Source organism: Apaloderma vittatum, unplaced genomic scaffold (genome assembly GCF_000703405.1).
Source record: "Apaloderma vittatum isolate BGI_N311 unplaced genomic scaffold, ASM70340v1 scaffold40875, whole genome shotgun sequence".
Taxonomy (NCBI): domain Eukaryota; kingdom Metazoa; phylum Chordata; class Aves; order Trogoniformes; family Trogonidae; genus Apaloderma; species Apaloderma vittatum.
The window spans coordinates 43,753-58,040 of NW_009716204.1; the positions used below are offsets into that span (position 1 = coordinate 43,753).

Consider the following 14,288-nt stretch of genomic DNA (forward strand, 5'->3'; position numbering starts at 1 on the left):
TGGCCAAAGCGCTATCTCCGACTGGCTGCCACAGCGTGGTACTTGCTGCAGGGAGCTCCAGGAGAAGGGTCAAAATAAGGCTATTAAAGCAGTGTTTTTCTTTGCTAAAACACGGGCGGAAGGTGTCCAACATTTGCTAACAGCAGTGATTTTGTGACGCGGAAGCAAAGCTAGCTTAAAGCCGGACCAAGTTTACAGATGTGTTGCTGATTATTTTGAATAATTAAATGGTGTAAAGCCCAGCTGTGATGAATAGTGCTGGGGTCGCAATTCATAAATAATTGAGAAGAGTGAGTCGCATTTGATCATCCTGATCAAATTCTACTCTCTGGAGAATAAATGTTTGTCCTGAATACCATCAACATTGTTAAATGCCTCAATATTCCTGCTCAGCCATCCAGCCAGCAGTCAATTGAACTAAATCACTTTAACACCTTACACATTTGCCTTCCTCATGAATACAAAATGTTTCTAACTTACACAACGGGTTCTGGGCATCAGACAAAGCAGCCACTCTTTATAGACAGTAACCAAACAGCAACAATAAATGTTTTAAATGGTCCCATTAAAAACAATTCCTGCATACAGTCTTGTCTTTACTGCAGTAGGCGAAGAAGCTGTAGATATTAGGCCACCTATTCTGGCTCATTGCCTTGTTTGTAAGCAGAGCTGCCTCTCTGATTCACATGCAGCACACAAACACACATTATTTTGCTGGTGAGGAAGCAGCAGCACAGCTCCATGCAATTTCCCGGGGCTCCTCCTGCTTCTGAATACTTCCAAAAGTTCGGCAGTGACTGTGATTATTATACTGAGTGAAAGAAATGCCTAAAATACTCATTTGTTCTTATTAAGGGCTGACTCCGCAGCCCATCCTCAGAGTGTGTGATGTTTACCATGCTTGCACAACGTGGGTTTGATAACCTAGCGGTGGAAAACTACTTTCAATTTCACTGGAATTACCTCCAATTTACAACAGATTTATGGATCAGAATCTGTTCTAAACAGGTAACAAGATGCAAACTTTAAAATAGTCACATTATGTAATCTACTAAATCTATGCATCTACTAAATTCTGAAACCTTTCTCCTTGGTTTTACTGGAGCAAAATAACCACTGACTTCAATGGCAATCTCTCTTGGCTGAACAGAGTACGAACAAGGACTCCAGGAACTGACCCATAGTTTGGGTTTTCATAAGAGACCAAATTCTACTGCTCTTACTCACAGTGAGCACTATTTTACTCTTTTTGTGCTATTCAGGGGGTATGTGACTTCTCAGTGTGACTAAGAGGAGCACATTCTGGGCTAACAAGAGTAAAATAAACTGCAGGTTATAAGAAAAGCCTGGAGTTAAAAACAATTGTTTGTTTCTTCAGGTTATTCCCTGGGGGACTGCAGGCAACTCTTCCTATTTAATAAAAACCTAGGAGGGTTCTCCCCCTTCAAAGGTACCAAATCTGTGGTGCTTAGAAAACATCTGTAGATGTCCAGTCCCACACTGCTCATACCTTGTGGCAGATTGGTATTTTCCTATTGCTTCTGTTACATCTGAGGATTGTATTTACCTGGCATGACAGCATCGCACAGATGTTGCATGGTCCCTAACTATTAATACACAATTAACTTTAGGAAAACAACATTTTATTGGTGGATCATTAAATCGTACCTCAAAGTCTTCTGAGAACCCATGCTGGTTATTAGAGTACAGCTCACTGATGTGTTTAACGAACTGCTTGACTGGAATTGCTTCCATATCATCTGTAGAAAGAAAAAGAAATTCAGAGTTGCTATTTGTCTCATGCATAAAACTTCAGAAGAGAAAGTCTTCACTCAGTGTTACTTAGATCTGAGTTCCCAGGGGCAGAGCTAGTTCAATACGCAGTAATAAGGAATCTTGATGAATTCAACTGATTTTGAGGTAAACTCTCATATTATATTTCTAAATCTAAGCACTACAATTATGAATACTGAGAGTCTGCTCCCTGAGACGCTAATTTACAAAGTCCAATTGGAGTTCAAGGATCATTTAGTTCCTGTTCGCGGTTTGAAGATGGCTGTGAACGGCACGAAGACACTTCCTCTCCTTCCACTTTGTATAAAAACAACAGAAGAGACCAAAATTATTAAAGTACAGTTGACAATTCTCCCCGCTAAGTTTTTACCAGACCGAGCAGAAACACAGTCTTGTCTCCTGAAAGTTATTAACTATCTCCTTCTTACACAGCAATGTAGAATCCAAATGGACTTATCATGAAACAGCCTCTGAGTAAAAGAGGAGGCAACGCAACACCCAACACCCACACCAATTTGAGTTCTCTCTGATGCCAGATGCTATTCCTAACGGTGAATATGTGTTCCACTGGATCATTTGGCCTTGCTCAGCACAGTGCAAATTCCACCCAATACACCAATAAATCACCCACAGACGTTTTCTTAAAACAAAAAATTCAAACCTTGAATTGAAGAGGAAAAAAGACTGTTTCGAGCACCTGGGACTCTGGACAGATTCTAATAAAGCTGGGGTGCAGGACGGCTGCCTTATTTCTCTCTCTTTCAAGAAAGGCCTAGATGTTGATGTAACAACCACTGCAGTTGGTAGAAACACTGTGCTTGCCAAGATTCATTAGTTAATATTTTCAGTCTGGCATTTAGAAAACATAAATCGCCATACAACTGTGATTACTTTCAGCATGTGAAATAATCTATTGTCTGATTGCATGATTTTATGGCAATACTCTGGTATTTATATATTCCATTTAATATTCTTCTGAAGATTGCATCCAGTTTATGTTTACTCCCAGTAATTCAGTGGTGTATTTTTTCTCCCATTTAGCAGCCATATGGTTTGGTGCTACAGCTGCATTATAATCTGGATTCTTTTCGTTTTAAACATCTACATTATGATAGAAAAAATCCAAATATTTCTACAGATACTTAGCAAAATTTAACGATAAATAAATAGATGTGACATTTACTGTATTCAGAGTGAAAGATCTTTGGCAGCTAAAACCTCTAAGCTGTCACATATGCTTTTCTTAGCAAAGGGTATGAAGATCTGTATGTGCAAATGAGGTTCTACTTTGGCAAGAATTTTATAGATCTCTGACAATCTGATTTCTTTCCAGCTGATGGTGGCTAATATTGACCATGCCATTACTTCTCTACTTTTATTTTATCAGGTAATGCTCTAAGGTGGCTTTTTGCATCTATTGACATTTTCAGATTTCAATCAGCTCTCTTCTATTTTATTTACAAGAGCCAGTTGTTAAAGACATGTTTGCAGTCTGATCACCCCCCAGTACAGTAAAGCTACTTTAATCAACCACATGCTCATTTACTGAATAATACAGAACTAGAAACGTTTGACAAGGGTATGCTCATCTTAGCAAAAAGCTGCAGCATGCGGAAATGTTGGCACTTAAAATACTTCAGTGATAACATGTATTCTATGTAATAATATCCCGTATTAATATTTTTGCAGCCAAGACACTTGAATGATCTATATGAACAGCAGTCAACAGCAAGAGCCTGTAAAACTGTCTTTCCTCTTGTGAAAAGTAACCCATACATCCTAGATTTCCTTGAAAGTAACTTGTGCTATAACAGCAGTTTCACATACTGTCACAAGAAAAGTTCCATAGTTATCATTTGTTTTTTCTCTTGAGTAGTCTAACTCAGCTGAGACCAACTGAGATTGAGGATTCGCTACAGCAGACCAATGTGTCCAATTTAATTTTGCAGAAGGCAGAATTTAATTTTAATTGCGATCTGTGAGCCAAAAAATACATTAGAGATAACGTGCTCTCTGGTCCATTGAATTCCCACCAATTTCAAGGATGGGTCTGCACCAGAGATCCATGGCAAAATATGGTTAGTTTTCTTTTTATCATTATCATCACTGCATGGTGGCAGTGTGTCTCCACCTTTATAGCCGCTGCTAATTTCTTCTCTGTTGTTCACTATCCTTTACTGCTTCTGCTCCCTTTTTTCTCTTCTGCCTTTTCACTTCCGATTCCATCCAGAAGCCTTAACCCAACGCAATTTCTTATCCTATCTGATAACATGGGCAACAATTAAATATTACATAAATTAAATAGGAAGTACTGTTGACCTAACGAGCTCACTGGGTGAGAGGGAACTTATGCTGCTGAAGTCACCTATATACTCAGGAAAACCATGTTGGAGCAAATGTAATTATTTCATATTAGGAAGATTAAAATCAGAACCACAAATATTAGAAACTCAAAAAAAGCCACTTATGTTTTCCAGCTTGACATTTTCAGATTTCCAGCTGGGATAGCGTGATCCTACTGACCACTGCGCGAGATGCGGCAGCTGCTGTGCAGAAGCTGGGCAGAGCCCACCCCCGGGACATGCATGGCCCCGAGGGGACAGGACGCGGCCACTTCCCGGCTGCAGGCACCCCCTGGCCCTTGCGAGAGCCACGGGAAAGGAGCTGTAGGTGAGATATGGTCTGTTACACTAACCTATGAAACTGAAAAGTGCTGAAGTAATTTGGGCCTGCACTTTTCTATTAATGACCTCCAACTACAAACTCCTACCCAGGAACACAAATTGTAGAATCATAGAATGGTTAAGGTTGGAAGGGACCTTGAAGATCATCTAGTTCCAAGCCCCCTGCTGCAGGCAGGGACACCTCCCTCCCACCAGCCCAGGTTGCTCAAAGTCTCGTCCAACCTGGTCTCAAACACTTCCAGGGATGGGACATCCACGACCTCCTTGGGCAACGTGGTCCAGTGCTTCACCACTCTCATAGGGAAGATTTTTTTCCTTATATTTAATTTAAATATACTTTCTTGCAGTTTCAGAGCTTTAGCTGGGGTATATGCCTGCTCAGCCATGGGCAGCTTGTCAGACCTCTGGTAAAACATGGTTGGATGTACTCAGCACTCGAGTGACAGCTGCTCTGCCATCACCTGAAGAAGGCTGTGACCTTCTCTAAGAGAACCAACAGATGTAGCTAGATGCATAGAACATGCTTTTCTTTGCACTATTGTCAGTCCAAAGGCTTTGGTTAAGCCTTCTTCCCATCTCAAGACAAATAGACTTCAACGACTATAATTCTTTTAGTCGATTGAAGAGATTAATGGAATCCTATAATGGCTAATTAGGAGCTCTCGTAGTTCTTCTGCGCATATTCCCTTTTGCACCAGATACTTTTTCCCATCCAAAAGCTAGAGCGACATTTGATAGTCAGCATGACGCTTACATTTTGCAGACCTACACATTATTCAAAGAGAAGAGGGAAATGTTTTAACAACATGCCTTCACCTCTAACACCGCAGATATAATTACAGTTCTGTCTAGCTTGGGTTTAGCCATCTGTTTTATTCCGAATTAACATTACTACAAAACACAAACTGAATCTGGTGTTATACTAACTCTTTGTGTTATGCAGAGGAAGAAGTAATCTTAGAGAGGCAAAAGGCTCCAGAACTTTTAAATCATTGTACATATTTATTATTATTAATAATATAACTTATAATAATATTCTTTATAATCAGACACTATTGAAGATGACAGGTATGTTTAATCACTGTGCTAGATATTTAACACTTTGGTGGAGTTCCCAGCTTCACTTGCTGGTCCAAGACAAGTGCCTGACAGTAGTTCTAAAAACATAAAACGAAAGGGGACCACGATGGACCAAAGGGGACCATTTTCCTGCCACAAAGGGAGAATGCCAAGAAGGAAGTCATGTGTGCTTAAAAACATGGTTGTAGGGGAAAACCTTCACTTGCACCTAATTTTTTAATAAATGGCAATTGACAATGCAAAATACTTAATACGTTCCTTCAGAAGACAGCCAACTTCAAAAGAATCCCAAAGTGCATAGAACCAGAAAAGTTTGAACAGGGTTACCTTTAAAGTTTGGATAATTAGTAATCCTACCGTGAAGGATTTTTCCCTATCTCCCACTTAATAAGCTGCCTTTGTAATGTTAAAGCAATAGGGGCCAATTTCAAAAGAAAAATGGGATATCATATCAGAGATGGCATTTCCACATAATAAGATCTCAGATTCATTTATAGCTTGAGAGCTCACTGGATAGTTTAGTGGCACTGGATTGGAATAGATGGTTTGGGGTCAGGAATTAATCCAGAAGGTCAAAACCAAAGCAGTTCCTCATATTCCCTTTGTCTAGTTTGGAGTTTTGGTGTTTCTGAAGACCAGACGTTTGACATATGCATGAAGAAGTCTCAGTAACAAAATTCTCCCATGCCTTTCATTCTGTTTTTCAGCTATTATCTTACCCAGTCTGCTCATTCCAATATACTTTGTGTATCTTACGCCTTACTTCTGATGTGACAGCTTATTCTGTTTGTTTGTTAGACGCTGCACTTCAGTCTCTCATTTGCAAAGCCACCTGGATTCATGTGCCATAGCTGTCACGTGGCTTGGCCCATCTGCTCCAACAGCAGCCACTTACTGCACCGCTCAGCAACCCTGGGCCACCCCTCGCAGCTCAGAAGCACCTCCATCAATTCTCAGCGTGCTCTTCACAGCTGGCTTCAGCCAAGGGATGAAGGGATTCTCTCACTCCCTTCTCCCTGCCTGCAGGGATGGGCAGTGAACTGTGTCAGTCTGCTGATCTGGCTGATGAATCTACGGACGGATTAATTGGTTTGTGAGGAAGGGGAAGAAGGATTAGTTGTCACTGGGGTAGACGGGTTGATCCTACTCATTATCACAAGGAATAGTAAAAGCGACAGGGAAATTGCCCTTTCTGAAGGCAACACAAACCTCACCTGAGTTACCACAATCACTAAACCAGTGACACTGTTAGGGACACTAATCCTGCAGAATCCACTCTCAACAGTGTATCCTCACAGTTCTCATCTTCTTTTCAGTCCGGGTAACTTTTTTGCAGAAGGAAAAAAGTTATCCTGACTGAAAAGAAGTATCCATCAGGAGGCTCATAGTAGGACTGGATTTGACCCCTTAACTCACTCAAAAATAACATATCTGACAAATGATGTCCCGTATGTATGGCAAACAAGCACTTTTCTGTTCCCAGCAGCTCTCAATCCCGGGTCAATTCATTTTCCACCCTCTTATTCTCCACTGCTGGAGAGAACACTGAATGCAATGCCAGGATTTTTTAAAACAATGTTTATTTTATTGTTAGCCCACATTCAGTGGGGTTTGTGGATTTTTACTTTTTACAAAGAGGGGAGGAAAAATTCTGCAAGTAGCTGGAATACCTATAATCAATATTTAGGATGTGTGTTACTTAAAACTGAGTCTAACAGCCATTCCATAAGCTAAAAATACATATCAGAGTGAAGGCTGCAGAGATTGCCTTCACGTGGAGCACTGTAACCAAGTAACCACATGGGATGCAATTCCAACAGATTCATTTCCAGAACCAGCGATGGGGCACTCATAGTCTACATTTAAATAGGATTTATGCAGCTGTACCATGCAGTATGAAAGTGCACACAACGTACTAAATGGGTATGAAAACCCAAATACATCTGTACGTGGTCTGTCTATAAAAGTGGCTGGTCGTAAAGAATATTGCAAGGATTAACAGCATACCCCTGAGTAAAATTCTGCCCCAGTAGAGGTTATTGAAAAACTATCAACTCCACTAGGGCCAGGTGTTCACCTCTACAGAGAAGCTTAGACAAAAATCTCTAGTGCCCACACTTACAGGGGTCAGAAACTTCACATGCAGCTCAAATTCTGTCACTGGCTGAATTTGAAATGTTTGAGCAGGGAATGCCACGGTTGGATCCTGCCCGAACTCACGTAAATACTGGACTGCACAAGTAATGCTACATGTAAAAAATAGGTGGTGCCCTGCTTTCTTCAAACGATTTTAGATTTAATGCACTTGTTTATATAGTCTTTAATTCTGCAGTAGTCTGCTTTCCTTGCTTAACTGATTAAAATAAGGATGCAACTGAAGCCACTGTGTTACATTTGGAAAAATTAATTTTTCTGACCGATCACATTTCTTGCTATATAAAAAACTTGTCAGAAATAGAAGAACAGTTTTATTTGTATAATATGAGTATTAATTAATTTACGATCAAGTCATTAAAAGCCCCTTAGCATTGAGAAGGTGTCTGCTTTCTATGGAGATCATACCTGCATAAATACTAAGAAGGCAATGCAGCAGTTTGGGTTTTTTTCTGGGAGGCTGAGCTACCCGCTGAAGCCCTTTAAGGCTGACATCCTCCTGGTCACTGACTCAGTAATTAAGATGAACTATAAATTAAAATAAATGAAGAAAGTAATAAATTACTCAGAGATGATTACCAGGGACACTATTCCTCATCAACGCTCAACATTTTTGTTATCATGTGTTTACCAAGCTCTGTTTTTAACAAAAATGCCTTACAAAGTGAAAAGGCACAGAAAACATTATGAATACAGTTGGAAGTGCTGTGTAGGTAGGCACATTGAAAAAAAAACAAACAAAAAACCCCCTCAGAAGTCCTTCCAGCAAGATAATTGCTATCTATTTGTTATAATCAAGTCATATGAACACCAGGGCAGGTTTCTGATAAAGGGGAGACACATGAAAAAGCAGAATATGAAAAATCACCTGTGTAATACTCTAGCTTACATTCATCTCTCTTGCTTCAAGATTTAATCTACTGCAATGCTATTAGCCATGTGTCAGTCAGGAATATAAAGATGTTAATGATAAAATTTTATATGTGTCAAAATAAGAGCTCAGTTTAAATCTGCTTGTACAAATCTTAGATTAGGTTATCATTAATTATAAATGTAATAGCAATACACTTCTTCCCTTTAAGCAAAAACCCAATTTAAGTCCAAGAGAATGAAATAATGTGAATTTTCCCTTAGCATAGACATTAAACATCATCTTATTTGGTATTGCCTGTTAAGGAACACAATTTTAATCTTGCACATCTCCATCCTCAGGTCCCCGTTGTGCCATCAATTACACACATACTTTACATTTAAGCACATGGAGGTTTGACTCCAGGGCTCTGCAGCTCTGTATTGATGGCTCTCAGAAAAGGATCTATCTGCATTTCACATGGTCATCATGAAAACATGTTTTTAGGTGATTTAGCCAACTCCTGAAGCCTCCATTACAACCATCACGATTAGATACTGTATGGTAAATTCATCACTGTGCTGCAGCAGTAGCAGTTCGTAGCAGAGAAAAAGGAAGGCGGATGTTCCCTAAAATACCTTGATTTTGGTTTTTTTTGGCTTCAGAGGATGGCTGTGTTTGCAATATTGCATTCAGGAATTTAATTGAAGATAAGTACAATTCACAATATGGTGCTGGAACATAAATCCGCAGGGAGCAGAAAGGAGAAATGAAGTCTTAAAGAGCTGAAAAGCACTACCTCTGTGCTCAGTGAAGAGCTTCATGCCCTTGAGAAAAAAGTCCTCTGCTGTGGTTAGCACTTTTCCTTGTACCTCATCAGTCTCTAGCACAGAGGAACTCTCTGCTCAATACACTGTCCCTGTCGTGGCCAGAGACGTGTCGTGGTGCTCTGCTCTCTAGCTCTTGGAATGCAACTTCAGATAGTTAAGTCTTAGCAGGAAACAGTGAGACATGAAGCCTCCCCTGGGAACCTGCAGTTTCCTTGTCAAATGAGATACCTCTTGGTACAGTTTCTTAATAGAAAGTTTGTCATAGGGTCGATGCTACCAGAAGATATCACAAGAGCATGAACTGAGCTTGCAAAAAACACATGAAGTCTAACCATTGATGTTCATCAGGAAAGGTTGAAGATAACCATAGTTGTTGAAAGAATAAGGAAGAAGGTTTCAAAATTTTGCAGAGATTTAAGAGAAGTAAAGAATTAATAAAATGGATTCTTGATGGGAGTCCTTCTTGTAAGCATGAAAAGACACAGGGAAATGAAGGAGGGCCATGGCTGCACTGGCCTTCACACCTTCACATGACTGCATGAGGTGGTCAAGACACCTTTTCATTACAATGTACTTGTCTACTCCGCTATTTCCTGGATTCATGCACCCACATTAAGTCATTCTTGAAGAAGCATGAGAGTTTTTCTCCATCAGATTCTGCCACTGGTTATTTTAAATACAGTATTAATAAACTCTAGTACTAGTTAAAAAAATTAATTTACTGCCCATTACACCTAAAACTGCATGCACCTTGATCAAAGCGCTGGGAAGTGCTCCTGAGCTTTGCAGTCTAGACACAGCTGAAATAACTGGCATCACAACCGAGACATTTTATTTGTACTAAAAATAGTGAAAGACATCTGGAATAATACGCTAAATGAACCAGCTGCACTGGCCAGCCATCGTGTTCTTTATGAGCCACATTTCCCTGGACCGTGGTCAAGACTGCGTTACGCAGAGTTTTGCCGTATGGTCAAGTCTCAACTATCTCCGTACTGGTCTCCTAACAAGCCCCACTGACACAAGTGCCACAGTGTCTGTAGTGCCCGTGGGCTGGGCAAGGAACCAGTAAAGCCCCAGCCAGCTCCAGTGCACCACCTGAAAGCAGGGAAGCGCTGAAATAAAGGATAGGAGGAGGAGAAGTGGAAGTTGTACTAGTTCCACTCTGATATCTAAATTGCACAGAGATGCACACTGCTGTCGTGGAGCAAGTCTTGCAACGAGAAGAAAGGAAAACTGTTCAGGGATGTGTTCTGTTTTGCAGAGCTGCAAAACACACAGGTCTGCAGCTCTGCTGCTGCAGTTCTTACTTATCCAACTCTACCAAAAAGGATCAAGTCTAGAAAAGTTTTAAGCAGATACTTACGCAGCTATGGAAAAAACCCAACCCCCAAACAGGAACAGGAGCTGGCTTGTTGAGAAAGAGATTTTGCCAAGACCAAATGTTATAGTGAAGAGATACAGGCAAAGATGATATGGACGTGGCCAAAATTAACTGAATGTGGAGGCGAAGAGACAAGTTATGGAAAAAATAATTTTGTTGGGCTGAATGACAGGGGAGTTGAGAAATCTGCCATTGATTACAGATACATAATTGTCAGGCACAAGGCTTACATGAGTTTAGATTTATACCTTAGTTGTAAAATCCAGTGGGTGACTCAGTTAATAATATCTTCTTTGTCCTGTGTTTCTCTAGATCAAGCAGTGCAGATAATTATGAATAATGATAATGATTTGGGTCTCAGAGCAAATTTGCACAGATAAGCACACACCTATGGGTGATGTGGCTTCATGCACAATAATTAAGCACTTATGCCATGGGAAGCGAAACAGAAAATGGGTAAATCCACTCCTTTACAGAAAGATTTTTCTGTATTTTTGGACCTGAAAAGTCACACTGTGTGCCTATTGCAGGTGGCTGGCAGATTGATTTTTAGAAATCGTAAACCTGAGAAAACAAAGGGTCTGCCTCAACAAGAGCAGAACGCGGCACAGAAATAAACACAAAAGCTACCTCTGAGCATGCCGACACGTCACGGAGCAGAGCGGTGGCACGCAGAGACACCAGCGCCGCTTCTGAAACCTCTCGAGCTGTGTCAGGATGTCGCTGTGCCGGGCTCGCAGACACCTGGCAGAGCCACCCCACACCTGGGCCAGGACCAACCAACCCAAACCTGCTCAGCTTCCTCCAACCGTCTGCTCGCTGCATGCTGTAGATGGGCCTTGGCAAATCTACTAAACATCTTTCACACACGGTTCTAAATTGCCATCGGTGTGGTTGCTCGCTTGTAATTGTGAGTAGAAGCTGGTCTATTGAATGGTAGGAGGTAGATGTATGGTCCCACGGGGATCTAGTCAAATTTCTTTTGTAATTTCACAACGTAACACGGTTACTTTGAAAAGCTTGCTTTTGTGAAAATGCCACTTATATTTTGCTTCTAGGATCAACACGGCAAGTAAGACTTTCTCACACCCTCTGGCAGCTTCCCGAGGAAAAGTTCAGAGGCTCATCATTTCATCACAGTGGCAACCAGTTTGAAGAGGATTTTTGTCATTTAATGTTTTTAAGACATTTCAGTGGGCTGCCTATGTGGGAGCAGCAGCTGACATCAGAGAAGACTGGAATTTAACATCAGGTATATTGGAACAAACAGGCCTCTTCTACATCTCCAAACAAGGAAAATGTTTCGGAGAACTTCAGCATCTTTCCAGGCAGTATCTCCCATTTTTGGAAAAAGTCAACATACCTGGAATTCATCTCTGCTAATTCTGAGCCTCATTACAACTCCCTGTACAGACAGTAGTTAATGCACAGAAAGAGTGAGCCACTTCTAGAGCGGGATTTGGCTTTTGGGGGCCTGAATAGCTTTACTGTCGGTACCAAGATCTTCAAATTCATCAGTTTACTCTCTCTTAAGACCGTGTGGACATGGTTCAGCTTCAGATTCAGGCACCCATATTTGGGTGTCTGTATGGAGTTGTCTTGTATGTCCACATATCTACAAAAATCTTGTCATTAGGAATTTAAGGGCTGGTTTCACTTTTACATCCAGCTAGACTAAACCTCTGTCTAAGGCTCAGTTCTTCATGTGCCTCAGAGCTCACCAGCAGTCCTGGCAGATTTTTAAGTACAAACCTTCTCAAGCTGTGCTGCAGCACTTGCTCAGCAGGTGCCTTAATCTGCAGTGCCCATTATTGGGGTGAGCAGCTCTTTCTTAGCATTCCTGAGCCTGAGCAGACCATGATGTGCATCGCAGCGATGGCAGCATCATGTCAGTCCCAAGCTGCTGTGGTCCAACAGCTTGGCTTACTCTAGTCATGGGAAGATGTTTCCAAGAGGCAACACTCTTCTGCTCTCAGTCACTTGTTTTTACATGCTAGAATGGCTGCTGGAGAAGCATTAGTGCAGGCCATCTTCAGCGGTCCCTTCCAGCCCCTACCATTCTGTCATTCCGTGCTGGCTTTACGGCGCCTGCCACCTGCACGGTTTTAATGGTACTTCTACAGCCTATATTACAATTTATATGAATGCCAACCCATCTTTAATGGACTGACCATCAAAACATCCCTGCGAAACAAGGAAGAACCACTGCCTCAACAACACAGAGCGCAGCATGAAAAGAACAACCTTTCTGCTGGTTTCTTTATCTAAGAAGCCTCAATTACAGAAAAAAAAACCCCTATCCATTGGCTCATTGGCCAAAGAGACTTCTCTCTGGGGGGAGAATTTCCCTCCTCCCACTGCCTTGTGCTCACAATCCCCCAAGCTATGACACTGCTCTGCACAGACTTAGCCCACTCTCCCCTTCCTCACGTGTTCTAAGGAGATAACACCAGTAAGCTGACTCCCCAAAGCAACCTCAAGAGGGAAGCGCTCCTCCTGGTTTCAGAGTAGGAAGAACTTTATTTTGTGAAAACTTATTGTAGGTGGTCTAAGACTAAAGCCTCCCATCTCCTGTTACCCTAAAGGAGAAGCAGGACGGCGGCTTGCTAAAGAAGCAAGGTGGCCAGGACATGTGTCTTAGTCTGCCACAGAAAGAGAGGAGGTGATAGCATATTTTCTTTCATTTTCAGTAGCACAGCATCAGACTGCAAGGCAAACTGCCTAACATTTTCTGAAGGAATGCAATAGCTAACCTTTCATACTAGTTCCCATGGGTACTTTGAAAGACTCTTTCTAGAAACAAGTCACACATGTCTACCAAATAAAATCAAGGAAAATATAACTGGATTTTTTCACTTTTCTAGGAGGCATGTTTCTTCAGTGTCTAAAAGATGGCTTTGGATGGGTTTTTTTTTGGTAACAGGATCCTAATTGGCTGCAGATTGAATCCTAGACGAACAACACAAATTACAGAATATGACAAGGAAAACACCTTAAAGAAACAAGTATGAGCATATGATGGACTGAGGTCATTACAACATTTTGGGTATCTCTAATTCTGCCTGGGAAACTTAGCAGCATCAAACAAGGCAGCTGCTGCAAAGGCCACGGTAACACCAGGTTGCTCTCTGTCATCACAGCTTAAAGAGAGCTGGATCTTGTGGTTAATAATTCCCAGGGGAAATGCTTCTTGAAGAGAGAATAGCGCTAAATTCTGCTTCCAGCTTCATTCTCAGTATAGCTGAGAGGAGAATTTGACCTTTGGTAACTTGATTAATACCAAATTAACAGATGGCTTTGGACTTTACTTGAGATTGTTTGCTTATCCTGTGTCTTGCTTTCCTCCCTGAGCCCCAGCAGACATCACCTCTGCACACACTGAAAGTGGGGGGCAAGTCCCCCAAGCCTTGCGAGCGCAGTGGAGCTGCATATCCCTTGTCCACAATCTGCCCTGATTGAGCAGCTGGTTTCACGTTGGATGCAATACCTTAGTGCTTTTGAGAAGTGTTGCT

At 41.4% G+C, this 14,288-nt stretch overlaps 1 protein-coding gene across 1 annotated transcript in view; it reads right to left on the bottom strand.

The window, feature by feature from the left end:
- Window positions 1–14,288, bottom strand: part of PTPRG (protein tyrosine phosphatase, receptor type, G) — a gene marked incomplete at its 5' end in the record, with an annotated part of 75,136 nt that overhangs the window by 25,754 nt on the left and 35,094 nt on the right. Inside the window, one exon of the mRNA XM_009869430.1 lies at window positions 1,669–1,760. Within this exon, the coding sequence (XP_009867732.1) occupies window positions 1,669–1,760 (92 nt within the window). The remainder of the gene's footprint in view (window positions 1–1,668; window positions 1,761–14,288) is intronic.